The sequence below is a fragment of the Micropterus dolomieu genome, linkage group LG09, assembly GCF_021292245.1.
Source record: "Micropterus dolomieu isolate WLL.071019.BEF.003 ecotype Adirondacks linkage group LG09, ASM2129224v1, whole genome shotgun sequence".
Classification (NCBI taxonomy): domain Eukaryota; kingdom Metazoa; phylum Chordata; class Actinopteri; order Centrarchiformes; family Centrarchidae; genus Micropterus; species Micropterus dolomieu.
The window spans coordinates 14,153,116-14,166,629 of record NC_060158.1 but is presented as its reverse complement, the minus strand read 5'-3'; the positions used below and the strand labels follow the sequence as shown (position 1 = coordinate 14,166,629).

The following is a 13,514-nucleotide window of genomic DNA, read 5'->3' as shown; positions in this document are numbered from 1 at the left end:
TTTTATTTGAAACCACTTTTAAAATGTTGGCTTGACCTACTTAGCGTGGCAAGGGAAAGTACAAAGTAAAAAAACAGGACTGCACTACTGAAGCAAAGCTGGCACAGTGCAACAGTGTAATCCTGTCAGGGCCCTTCACAATAACATAGTAGATGATGTACTTTAATGTAAAGGGATATTAACCAACTCTAATATCTTTATCAGTGAAAATGTAATTGTCTTGCATTAAGATGCAACAGTAGTAAAAGTATCTTCTGATACTAGCCACATGTGGAGTTTTTAAATTTTGTCAGAGGCCAGTGAGCAGCGAGCAAAGTCTTGTTTTGATTTACATGCTGTTTTGTTGTTCAGAGGCAGGTGTGTCAGCAAAACTTACAAAGGTACAGAGGCATTCCTCTGAATGAACAGTGAATTAGGCCAAAGGATGTTATTGGTTGCCTGTTGTGAGGGAAATTAATTAGTACATTTTTGAATAGTCTGTGGCCCCCCTGCTGGTCACATTCAATACTCCAGAAAAAATCTCATTCATTATCATATCGGGGAAAAAAAGATTTTAATAATAAATGATGAATGATGATGAATAATTAACTACATGGATTTAACCATAACTGTTGTTTTAGGATATATGACAGTATTAATTAGCAGTTGTAAATAATCACAGTAAAAAAAATGCATCATTGCCCTGCATGTATTTACACATTAATGAATTTTTGTATGGAAATAGAATCACTCTCAAAGTCATTTCATTGCCCATAATGAAACCTCTTATCCAGTTTGTCATAAAGAAGTCAAGCCCTTCCATAGATTATTCACTACAGCTAGCTAGATAATCAGAAGACTTCCCAGAACATGCTGACTCCCTTTGGGCAGCTGCTTGAATTACTTCACCTAGAGTGAACACATCTTTTGGTTGAATATGAGTTGCCGGAGCACTGGAGAAGAGGCACTTCCATGGAAATCAGTGCCAATATTCGGACTAGCCACTCTAATGGCACACTAATGTACAACACTCTTTTTGGGATTATGAGTTCACTTTTTTTTACTAGGTTTTTTTTTACTAGTTTACTAGTTTTTTTTTATTTTGAAATATTATTATTATTATTTTGAAATATTTGACTATATTAGTAATATAATTGAATATAACATCGTTTTTACATAAAAATTGATTAAGATTGTAAAAAACAGTGGGTAACATATTGACACAGCATGTGTGCTGCTGCTGGTGTGTGGATTAATAGATTTTAGCTGCCACAAAAGACATTTCACTGGCTGCATAAAAGGCATGCAGAGCAATAAAACATCATAGTGATAAATCAATGTAAAACTTGCAATAAGGGTTTATACCACTTATATGATTGCTTTATTATCAGTTGTAAATATTAAACTCTACCATAAATGTCATGGGTTAAAACAAACATCTTACATTACCTTAGGTATAAAGTATACCTAACCACATTGTGTAGTAAATTTTGGGAGAATTCAGAAATGCATTGTATTGTTTTGGAATTAATGTGACACATCATGTCATAAGTTGCTTAGGAAATATCTATTCTTAGCAGAGCATTACAGAGTGTAACGGGATCAATTAGCTATGCGACGACATTTTCTCATATGTCTTTCAAGGAATCAAAGATAAACAGGCAGGTGTCACTGTGTGTGTTCCTCAGCTCCTGCAGGGAGACTCAGACTGGAACCATTTTAACTGCACTCTTAGCAGGGGGCCACATGCATCGTGTACGCCTCAAAACACAACACACAATGTTTTTCTAACTCTACTGCATTTAACTGTCAAGCTATACAAGACAAGGGGCTTCTTCTTTATTTTGTTACATAGAGTATGAATGCATGTAAAGGGGCCCTGGCCTTAAAACATTTTTATCCCTATATACTGAAATCAAACTGCAACCACCTACATCTGAAATTTTATTTTGATATTTTTTGTTACTTTAAAATTCAGTTCAGTAGTGTCCCCTCTTACTACTATCACTATCAAAATTGTCACAACTAAAATATTAATATAACTATATGCTATATTACAACAAGATCATTTCCTAATGCTTATTTCTTGCAGTTTGTCTCACGCTTAATCATTCATTCGCCAAATTACTTTTTGGCAAGAATGGCCATCATATGTACAACACTGTACATAATACTGAAAAAACAGTGTACCAGAGTAGCTGCCCAGTCTTGGTGCGTGGTTGTCGGCACCATCGTAAAAATCCAAAGAGTCCCAGTTATGCTCGGTGGCAAAACTCACAACTTGTATCTAGACAGGCAGATAAAGACGAAGAGAAAGACACAGATTGTTCTTGTTAGCTCATGTTTCATTGTCTTCAACAAAAGCACCTGTATTGCTCATTCTAAAAACAAATTCAGGAAGAAAGTAAAACACATGATCTGTTAACTGATGTAAATATCCAATGAAACTGAACCAAAAAAGTTAAATGACACAGAACACACGTACTCAATGTCAAGAAAAAAAAACGCAGCGAGGTGTCTGTCAAATATTTGTATCAGACTCCATTTTGTATCAGAGGCATCTTTGTCTTTGTATTTGTCCGTGAGAGCGGTTTAGCTTACACACAATCAGGCATTATCTCTCACGATTAGATCCTATCTAGTTATCTCTGGATGGGCCCTCTCTCACAAACCATCCATCCATTCATGCTTCTAATAATATCTTATCTTCCTTGACATCCTGCTTGCTCAGCTTTTAAGCCAATGATACATAGGTCAGCCAGGAAGCAGCGTGCGACTGGGACTACCTGTATTCCAGCCCCTTCTGGAACAGAGACCTTCCACACACAGTTCTGGTTGTTGTCGTAGGGCTCTGGATATCCAGGTGACAGGATGGTCCCTCGACGAAAGGTCAACACCCCCCCACAGGGAACTGAGAGAGAGGAGAGAGAGCAGAAAGGAGACCAAAGAGCCTGAGGCCAGGGTGACAGAGTGGGCATAACTAGGCTTAGGGTCTCGGCCACATTGAAATGCTATCTGCATATCAACTGTCTGAATTTGTTTTGAATTGTTTTAGAGAGAGTAAGTAAGTAGAGAGTCCATCGTATGCCTGAGAACGTATCTTAAGATGCTACTGCACTTTGAATAGTCATATTTACCTATGCATGTTGGCAGGGTGTCATTCCATTGTGCCAGGTTGTCTGGAACACTCTCGCACCGTATAGCAGTAGAGCCATGCAGGACATAACCAGGGTTGCACTCGAACTGCACCAAGGAGCCAACTGCAAAGTCATTACCGAGACGCTTCCCAAAGCGCGGCTCAGGGACTGAACTGCACTGGGTGGAGCTGGTCCTTGGTACAGCTGCAGAAATAAGGAAGATTCCACAACCATTAAAAAACTTTATTGATAACGATATATATGGCCATGGCACTCTCAATGTGGCTTTTCTGGTTAAATAAAGGTTAAATGCATACAAATGAAAAGGTGGCATTGTATGTAAAATGGCCACTTCTACAACATACAAGAGCTAAGCAATAGGCCCAGAAAGTTACGGTTTGTGGGGTAGTAATTACCACTACACACACCTTACTGCTATTGTGGGAACATTTGAATATTTGTTTGAAAATGTCTGTTTTAATGATTCTGGCAACACTAATTTTGAAAACATATACAAGTACTACCACTAATAACAATAATGATATTAAATTTGAATATAAATAATAATTTGGCTACTTGTGATTGGCTGACCTTGGTAGACGAAGTGAAAACCCTTAGCAGTTTCTGGTCCAACTGTGGTAAACTTTATCGTGATCTGATTTCCCGAACTCAGAGGGAGGGACTCACCTAGAGAGACAGAGTCAAAGAGAGAAAAGATCTGAATTAAAGACGTACAATACGGTTAGTGCTCAGGTTTTGTATCTGTCCATCCAGCTAACAAGCCATCAATTCATCCTTACCAGAGTGGGACCCAGAGAGAGAAGACAGTAGCGTGTTTTGTTGAGTGGGTCCATCGTAGATTTCCACCACGTCATTTAGAGATGTCTGGAACAACACAAACTGACCAAAGAGGACTGGAGACAAAAAATTAAAAAACGAGTTGATGAGTTAACCACACTTGAATGGTCGCAAAGTATTATTTCATGCCACTGTCTGTGCCTGACCTTCTAATAATAAAATTAACTTGTAAAACCTAGTTTAAATTTTATTAAGCTGCCATGTCGACTTCTATTTGAAGCCAACTACTGGCACAAAATTACACATCAGAACACTTAACAGTCAAAACACCACCTCATCTTCATTACGCCCCAGTCGAACTGAACCCAATTCATCAGCTGGCTAGAGTGTTCAGTGTTGTCAGCTAGTGTGAGATGCTGGTGTTTGCCAAAACTGACTTACTTTTGTCAACATATGGCCAGTAGGGCAACATGTTTTTTGTCTGTCTTGTCTACAGTATTTCAGGCAGTTAGAGTTGAAAGAAAGGCGTATTGTACAAGTTGTAACCTGTCAAACCCATGTGCCAGAAACCCACGTTTTACTCAGTTTCAGCATGATCAAAGGTGAAAAGGCTGCTGCAGTGGTCAGGAATTAAACCCAGACCTCCCTATAATAGCTGGAGATTCCTCTGCTAAACCAAGAACATTATAGTGCAGCTGTGGTGGCAAGTAGCATTAGAAGCCCCCTGGGTCGTCTGAGGCCCCGTATTTACTTAAACCAGTACAATTTCCTCTGTCTTGGTTGATCACTGTGTCAACAAATCATCCATAAGTTGCCTTAAGATGCAAATCTGGAGGTGTTGTGAAAATTTGTTTGTTTGCAGCACATAGAAAGATGTCCTTTAGGTTAAATCACATTAATTTCAGCCTCAACGAAGTCAGCCCCCCCGACTACACACACATGCGCGCGCGCACACACACACACACACACACACACGCAACACAAAACCTCTCCATCTCCCTCTCCCTCTCCCCCTCTCTCTGGCCCCAAAGGCTGAGGTGTAAAGGATTAAATCTGAACATTGCCAAGGATATTCCGCTATAAGAAGGTCACTGGTCACTTTGTACAAGGCTGTTTCTCTCTGTGGAGTTCTTTGAAAGCATGATCTGCATTTTGCTAAAACATCACTCTGACTCACAAAAAATACCCTGTCGGCTTTCATGTAAATCCTCGTTTCATGTTAAAGTAATGACAAAGAATACAGAGCAGAAACAAAACAGGGGATTTTCAATTGCAGTTGAATTGCCTATGCAGATGCAAAACAACAAATCATCAAGAACAGAGTTTAGCTCTACAGGGTAGATGATTCTAACCTCTTGTACTTACATCTTATAGTTATGCCATCGTCGTACATAAGGAGGTGTTTAAGGGCATGCTGTAGAGTGGTTATAAAGAATGACAACATACTGCCTGTCAGCAGAAATACTTAAAAGCTCCCACCATGTATAGATTTTAAGAAAATCAGAGTGATTAAGGTTTCCATCATTCCTTGCTGTAATATCGACATACTGCAGAGCAGGTGGATGAGTTCACATCTTAAACTGTCTCAAAAGAGCAGCGATTTCAGGCGGGGGGACACACATGTGCCATAATTCATACGCAGATTCATAAGCATTACATGGAATAGCACACTTTCAGATATCACAGTAGATTTCACTCAAAAGCCTGCTATTCAAGGAGGCTTTTAGTTAGATGAGGGGTTTCTATGGGTTTTGTTCTATGTTTTCCATTTGTTTTTAAATGTTCTTATGCATTGTATTTTACTTTGTAGTTCTGCATTGCATTTTATTGCGAAGCACTTTGTGATTTTTATCTGTGAAAGGTGCTAAACAAATAAACTTTACCTACTTACGTACTTACTTGTTACTGAGATAACAACGAACAACATATATACCTTTAATGCCAACACTGAAAGACACACAAACACAGCCACACGCATATACGCGCACAAGCACACACACACACACACACACACACACACACACACACACACACAGATAACAGCAGTGCTGTCCCACACTGAGTTAACCACATGGCTTGTTGGATGTGAAATCCTTCTGCACTGCATTCACGTATACCCGGTTCAGTAGTCCATGTTGTAACATGTCCAGCAAAGTTTAAACCAATCTACTTTTTATTTGAAAGGATTCTACAACTCTTCACATCAGATGTAGAAACCTGGTCCTCAATCCCTGTAGAGCTGCCATGCCTCCTGATAAGCTGCTTGAGTGGGTGTCCTCAGCCATATCCTCATTCAACAGGAGTTATGGCATCTCCACAGGGATGAAAGCCAAGGGTTTTCCCCACCTGGTGTTAACACTGAAGGAGCCATTAGTATGACTGGTGAAACATCCATTTAATACCTGTCCAGTGGTTCGCTTTCAAATTCTCTTCTAATCATTAAACCGTTTTGATATTGCAACACTGAGCCTGTAACCTTCAATAGCTGTAAGATCACAAATTATAGACATGTTTTGTTTTTTAGAATGACAGCTGCTTCACAAATCTGGGCATGACGTAAAGCACTTACACAACGTAACAAAACAATCTCTGTCTCTCGCTCTGTGTGGGAGGTTCAGGGATGCTGTCTGTGTGTCTTGTACAATATGTAGGCCAACCAAATGTGAGCTCCTTTCAGTCAAAATGTCTACATGGAGCTGAGAAGCTGGCATTCCAAAAGCTGCTATGCAAATATAATGAGACAGAAACTATCATGAGCCTCAGGGAAAGCTGGTATTTATTCATAACACCACAGGGCATAATTGGACATCATATCCACCAATTACCGATTGTTTGTAAAGCTCAAGTCAAACCCAATGAGTTAGCCATTCTAATAATCAGTAAACCAACAATTTAAATGCCAATATGTGATGTCATTATCAGATATTAGAGACACAAAAGTAAATTTGCACATTTTGAAAATTAACCAATATTTATAGTTTGACTACATTGGCAACACAATGCCAACATAATGTGCACCTGCTAGCTTACTAGTAGTGTAAGACATTGCTATTTCCAACAGTAATAATATTACAGTTATTAATCCAAGTAACACTGCGTTGACATAATGTTGACATGTATGCACGATTGCACGGCAGATCAAGTCGAGAAGCGGGACCTTATGTTGTTCAAGTTGGCTGCTGGCCAAAAAGCTAAAGGAAGAGTGAAGAACGAGGGAGATAGGCGTTCTTTCGACAACTGTAAGTATTGCCCTTATTGTGAGTTTGTCACAGTCAAAGATGCAAAGAATATTGTCGTCTGTTGTAAACTTTGTGTGACCAGCAAAAAGTTTTCATCTAAGTTATTGGAGCATCTGCTAAAGCAGCACAGCAACGTGAAACTTACAGAAAGAAACTCTGGCGCTGACCGGGAGGCCGCTACTGCCAGTGATGCATGCACTCATCAGGGGAGAGTGGCGTTAAGCAGGAGAACACGAGTTAAAAAGCAGGGAGTGACATGCTACATTTTTTTATTTCAGCCAGTGGCGTTAAGAAACATTATAAGTTTTGTAAAAAAAAAAAACACACTCATTTCTGCTCTTATGAATATGCTTATTAACTTATTACAATTCTGACTAACTTGCCCAACACTGCTGCTGATGAAGACAATGTCAAACTATTTCTAAAGGTCAAAAATAAACTTTAATGCTTTTATTTTTGTTAAGTCCTACACATATTACAGCTACTGAGCTTGCATGTCAACCAATCCATCTCCATGACAACTGAGCAAACTCCAATTGCATGAAGACCTATGACCTATCTAAGCTAGTAAGTCGCCCTTGAGTTGGGATTGTTGTTTTGTGAAACTACTATTTTCAAGGTCAAGAATGAACTTTAATGCTCAACTTGATTGTGGCATTAATATGAACATAACTGGAATATGTTACAGATAATATATATTCCAACAGTTCAGGTCAGGTTATAATCAAATCAAACCAGGTTTGTGCCCGTGTGCTTTATAACAACACAACTGAACAAAAAAAGACATAGGTACTGAAACACATGCATAAATACATAGTGCACACACTATCTAACTGGAGAGAGAAGAACTAAACGCATGTAAGAAAGTGTGAGGGGAGACTCACATTTCCTCTAATGTCCCCAGAAGCCCAACACAGCCTCATTTAATGTGAGGAAGCCCCTACAATATGCATATTATTTTATGATGCGTCATTTATGTCTGACTTAAGGACAACCGATCAAAGTGGCAAGATAAAAACAGCCTCATCTTTGAATGTCACTTCAATGGTGAAACTCTGACCTGGAATCAAAAACAAATGGGCAGCGGGCACCTTTTGATCATGTGCAATATCTCTACTTGTTTTCAGGGGTTAAAAACCCCAAAGGGCTCCTTCAGGGGGCTCCCCATTAAAAATCAAACACGTTTTAATGTCACTTTGTTTCACAGTAAAAGACTAAAATTGGAGAATGTCAAAGAAAATTGTGATCACAGGTTTCATTCTCGACTGTTGTCTTGACACCTAAACTTTAGAGCATTATACATTTGCATTTGAAATCTTTTTAAGAATAAAGAATAAATCCCTTTAATACTGACAGCTTTTGTATTGAAATAGTTTTACTCTAGCACACCCACAACAGATAACTAACAATAGATTCATACAGGTACCATATGTAATTCTGTGAAATATTAGTATTCACTTGGTAAGATCCTGTTGAATAACTTGTGTGTGCAATATCCTGTGTGTGTGTGTGTGTGTGTGTGTGTGTGTGTGGATGGACTTACCAAACTCTCTAGGTACAGATATAGAGTAGACACATGTCTGTCCAGAAGTATAGTTTCTGGGGAAGTTTGGAGATAAAACAGTCCCTTCTGATCCTATAGAACGACTTCCACAGGGAGCTGGAGACACACATGTGCACACAACACATAAAGCCTTACATTATCACATACACAAAATATAAACAATTGTTTAACTAAAATAAACTGTGAATGCAGGGATGATTTAGTCCAATCTGTGTTTTAGTGTGTGTTACCTTGACAGCTAGGTAATGCCCTGTTCCATCCAGGTCTTCCGTCATCCCCCATACTGCAGGTTAGGGTAGAATAGCCCTTGAAAAAACAATTACATTTTAATGTAAGACCCACCATTTAACCAATCAACTAACAAACCAACCAACCAGTGAAGTAACCAGCCAACCAACCAACCACCCACCCATCCATCCAGGTATTTTTTTTTTTTGTACCTGCAAAACATATCCGGCCTCACAATAGAAGGTGACTGTAGAGCCAAGCTTATAATCGGATCCCAGCCTGGTCCCATTCAGAACCACACCTGGATCGAAACATGATTCCCTCAACTTGGCTGGACAGAGAGAAAGAGAAGGAGGGAGTAAGCGAGAGAGGGGATGAGCCAAAGAAAAAGCGACAGGCACACATAAATAATAAGTCAAATTAATAATAACTAAGTCCCTGTCCGTGTCCCCATAATCAAATGCGGCAAGCATTCCGTTGGCCTTTTTAACAGTCTGTTTGACTTAACTGCCGTTGCCAAAGACGGAGCAAGAACCATAACTTCATCTCCCGGCTTTTGAATGCCAGATGAAAACTTGTAAATTATGGCTTTGGCCCCCCCTCCTAAAAGATTAGCGGCCACCCTGCAACGACTTAAGTCCTGAATCCACATGAAGCCGATGTTGATTCTTTTGTGCAAGTGAATCAAACTCATCTCTCTAACAGACTATTTCAACAGACACTAATTCAGCATGGACTTAATGTTGAGAGCAATCATTCAATGAAAATCTACATCAAAATCTATCAAAATCAGTGTAGGAGACTTAACTGCTTATATATTTGCATTTAGGGGTAAGGCGGTCTTTGTTCAGAGTGAAAATTAAATATTTCTTAACACATCCTGGAGACATTCTGTCATCACAGGAGTCATCTGAAACATTTTGTCATGTTAAGTGTGAAAACCTTAAACAGTATTTTCACAAGTGAACTTGCTTATAAAAAACAGATAAGAGAGATAACAGCCCCTAATGCAATTACATCAAACAGAGTAATTTAACATTATTTTTCAACAATTGACGGTTACAAATTGGCTCCCAGATGGAATGTGTGTCTACTTTCTGTTTTTTATTTCTCTCTTTTCATCAGAGAAAGACATCCGTGTGTTGAGTCTTTTTCCAGGTGGCATTTAGTTTAAGACATAAATCATTAGATACTGAATGCAAAATAAATGACGGGGAGCTGCTTTCGCTTCGTTGATTGTGATAATATTGTAGTTGTGTTTACTTATCATACCAGAGTCCCTCTGCTGTAAATATTTTCATACAAACTTGAATCTTGAGAAATTGAGAAGCTATTCCAGCACTAAACACTACACAGCATATAAGGAAGCAGAACATTTTACCTTTGTATTCCAGGTGAAAGCCAGTGTAAGAAACAGACCCATCACTGCGGAATGCTAAATGCATGGTATTCGAACTGCTCTCTATCCGCTCTGGGAGTTTGCTGTCCTGGAAGCTACCAATCAGAGGACTGTTGCTATCCGGACCATCGTAGATATACAGGAAGTCGTAGTTTGGCTCAATATTGAAACTTGACACAGATTAAGAAAAACAAAAAACACATAGGGACAAGGGGTAGCAGGAAGCAGATGGGGAGAGCAGGGGCACATAAATATTATTATTTAGATTTGTTTTTGTTTTTCATACTAGAAAGCATGTGCAGAAAGGACCTGAGAGTGATGTCAGCTTTGCAGATTTAAAGAGCATTTTTTTAGAGCACTGAATGGTAGATATCATAATTTCCATTTTTAGAAAAACAGTGTCATGGTCCCAAATGGTTTTCAAGCCTTCATACAGTAAAAAAAACAAAACAGAAGCTACTATTGACAGTTTTTGATATACAGTTTTTGAGAACTGATATACAGCTTTTGACATATGTTGCAAAATAAACAAAAATATATTTGCAAACCCTGTATCATCTGATACTGAGTTATTATTTCTTTCAACAGCCCAAAACTGTTTAAAATGTACCAGACAGACATTCATTGTCGCCAGAGGATGAATCCTAATGATTTTGGTGATCTAAATTCTTCTCTAGCACCCAAAGGTCAAATTTTTCACATGGCCTAGTCCATTCTCATTCCACATTTGTTTGGTTTAGAAAGACCGCAGCTGAAAATACTGTCTTTCTTATCAATTACAGCCCTTTCTGAAAACCATTTGTGCTTAGCACAACCCATACTGGATAAATGCATGTTTCACTATAAAAAAAAATGTCAGTGGACTTAGATTGTTAAGCAATAAAACTGGTTACCTGATGAAGGCCAGCGACAGGACGTAGTCAGAGTTGACAGCGATGAGCCAGTCACAGTCCTTGGAGTGAGGGTAGGGATGTGGGTAGTTAGGAGACAGTATAAATCCATTGGAGCCAGTTAGGTTTCCTCCACATGGAGCTATGATGGGAACACAAGCAAAGGTAAACATTCATTCTACTAAAATCTTCAAAAATTAGAGAATTCACTCTAGCTCAACCATGCAGGATGAAAACAATTTTAAAACAACAATTTTAATTCACTCAACACCATTTTCATTATTTTTAAATCAAAAACAGCAGTATGGAGTGAGGTTGGTAGGATAATGAAATAGTATTATAATGCATGTATTCAGTAGCCCTCTTCTAAGTCACTCATTGATGTGTCCTTGAGCAAGGTAGAGAGCCCTAAACAACTGCAGTTCTGTATGTTGTACACCTATTGTACTGTATGTCCCTATAAATATACTGAAGCTGGATATTTCACCTATGCAGACAGGCGGGCTGGGCTGCCAGTAGTATCTGTTATCCACTTGTATGCAGGTGATTTTGTCGTCCCCCTGGAGCTCGTATCCTGGGTCGCACTGAAAGGACACTGAATCCCCCGGCTCACGGCCATCTCCACTACGGCTGCCATTCATTGGTACACCTGGGTCCCTGCAGGCTGTAGCTACTGAGCCTGGACAGAGAGAGAGGGAGAAACCAAGCGGGGACAGGAAGGAAGAAGAGGGAGTGGAGGAGAAAGAGGGGAGAGCAATTATACAAATCTGTGTCTCACTGGAGATCTATAACTATCATGCTAATGCATTAACTCAATGTAAAAAAATCAGTACTAATTAAAGGAACTGCTTCCTATCCTGTATTATGAAATATCTGTTAAGATAATTTCTAGCTGGAGGTTTTCAAGTAGAACAATTATGCAGATTTGGATTCTTAATTATGTGATTGATAATCAGATTTGTACTCCAATGAAAATCCACTAACATATTCAGAGTCATAGAGAAACAGCATCGGTCCCTCTTTGGCAACCTGAAAACCTAGTACAGTCATCACAGTCTCGCATTATAGACAAATGTATACAAAAATGATACAGGGAACTTTAGAGCAAAATACCAGAACTGACAAAAGCAGTAGGTAAACCCCTAACTTTTCTCATTTTAATAACATTACTCACTGGAGAACTGAATAGCGAATCCTGACTTGCTGATGTAAAAATCAGTCTCAAACTGAACAGTGACAGTGTTCAGTGTGGAGTGGATCCCCTCAGGTAGCAGAGACCCGCTAAGCTCTGACAAAGACATTTCGTTCTCAGGTGGTCCATCCCAAACCTTCAGCATGTCGTGGCTGGCTTCTGTGTCGAAGGACAAGAACTGAAGACTGTAAATTGTATGAAAAAAAGAAAAACAAGATTATTATTAACAGTGTAAACAGTATCTCTTCATCAAATCAGAAATGTATTTTGCTCACAACAAAGAAAGGCTATAGCTATATATATATTTTTTGTAATCTTTGAAACTGTTTTATGGTTTGTGATTTAGTATATAAACCCAAGAGAGATAATTTTTCAATTTTGTTTCAAAACCATTTTTTACAGGATCATAAGAATGTCAATATACCTATTATATGAAATAATATGTTCAGTATAGTCGTTCAAACAGGTACAACCAAGCTGCAATTACAGACTAGGCATACTCAGCATTTGTATCATCATATTCACACTTATCGTACACAATCACATATCCAGATTAGCACACTAACTCAGTGGGAATTATTTTTCCCAGAAAAATATTTACAGTGGGTACGGAAAGTATTCAGACCACTTTAAATTTTTCACTCTTTGTTTCATTGCAGCCATTTTCCAAAAATCAAAAAAGTTAATTTTATTTCTCAGTAATGTACACTCAGCACCCCATCTTGACAGAAAAAAACAGAAATGTAGAAATTTTTGCTAATTTATTAAAAAAGAAAAACTGAAATATCACATGGTCATAAGTATTCAGACCCTTTGCCGTGACACTCATATTTAACTCAGGTGCTGTCTATTTCTTCTGATCATCCTTGAGATGGTTCTACACCTTCATTTGAGTCCAGCTGTGTTTGATTATACTGATTGGACTTGATTAGGAAAGCCACACACCTGTCTATATAAGACCTTACAGCTCACAGTGCATGTCAGAGCAAATGAGAATCATGAGGTCAAAGGAACTGCCTGAAGAGCTCAGAGACAGAATTGTGGCAAGGCACAGATCTGGCCAAGGTTACAAAAAAGTTTCTGCTGCA

The 13,514-nt window shown here is 38.8% G+C and overlaps 1 protein-coding gene across 1 annotated transcript in view; it reads right to left on the bottom strand.

Annotated features, from left to right (window-relative positions):
• Positions 1 to 13,514, bottom strand: part of LOC123976789 (CUB and sushi domain-containing protein 3-like) — a 309,765-nt gene that overhangs the window by 55,181 nt on the left and 241,070 nt on the right. Inside the window, exons 24-35 of the mRNA XM_046059131.1 lie at positions 12,409 to 12,611; positions 11,722 to 11,913; positions 11,238 to 11,376; positions 10,327 to 10,514; positions 9,158 to 9,276; positions 8,948 to 9,023; positions 8,697 to 8,813; positions 3,917 to 4,030; positions 3,708 to 3,803; positions 3,117 to 3,320; positions 2,766 to 2,890; positions 2,170 to 2,266 (exon numbers count right to left, since the gene is read on the bottom strand). Of these exons, the coding sequence (XP_045915087.1) occupies positions 2,170 to 2,266; positions 2,766 to 2,890; positions 3,117 to 3,320; positions 3,708 to 3,803; positions 3,917 to 4,030; positions 8,697 to 8,813; positions 8,948 to 9,023; positions 9,158 to 9,276; positions 10,327 to 10,514; positions 11,238 to 11,376; positions 11,722 to 11,913; positions 12,409 to 12,611 (1,670 nt within the window). The remainder of the gene's footprint in view (positions 1 to 2,169; positions 2,267 to 2,765; positions 2,891 to 3,116; positions 3,321 to 3,707; positions 3,804 to 3,916; positions 4,031 to 8,696; positions 8,814 to 8,947; positions 9,024 to 9,157; positions 9,277 to 10,326; positions 10,515 to 11,237; positions 11,377 to 11,721; positions 11,914 to 12,408; positions 12,612 to 13,514) is intronic.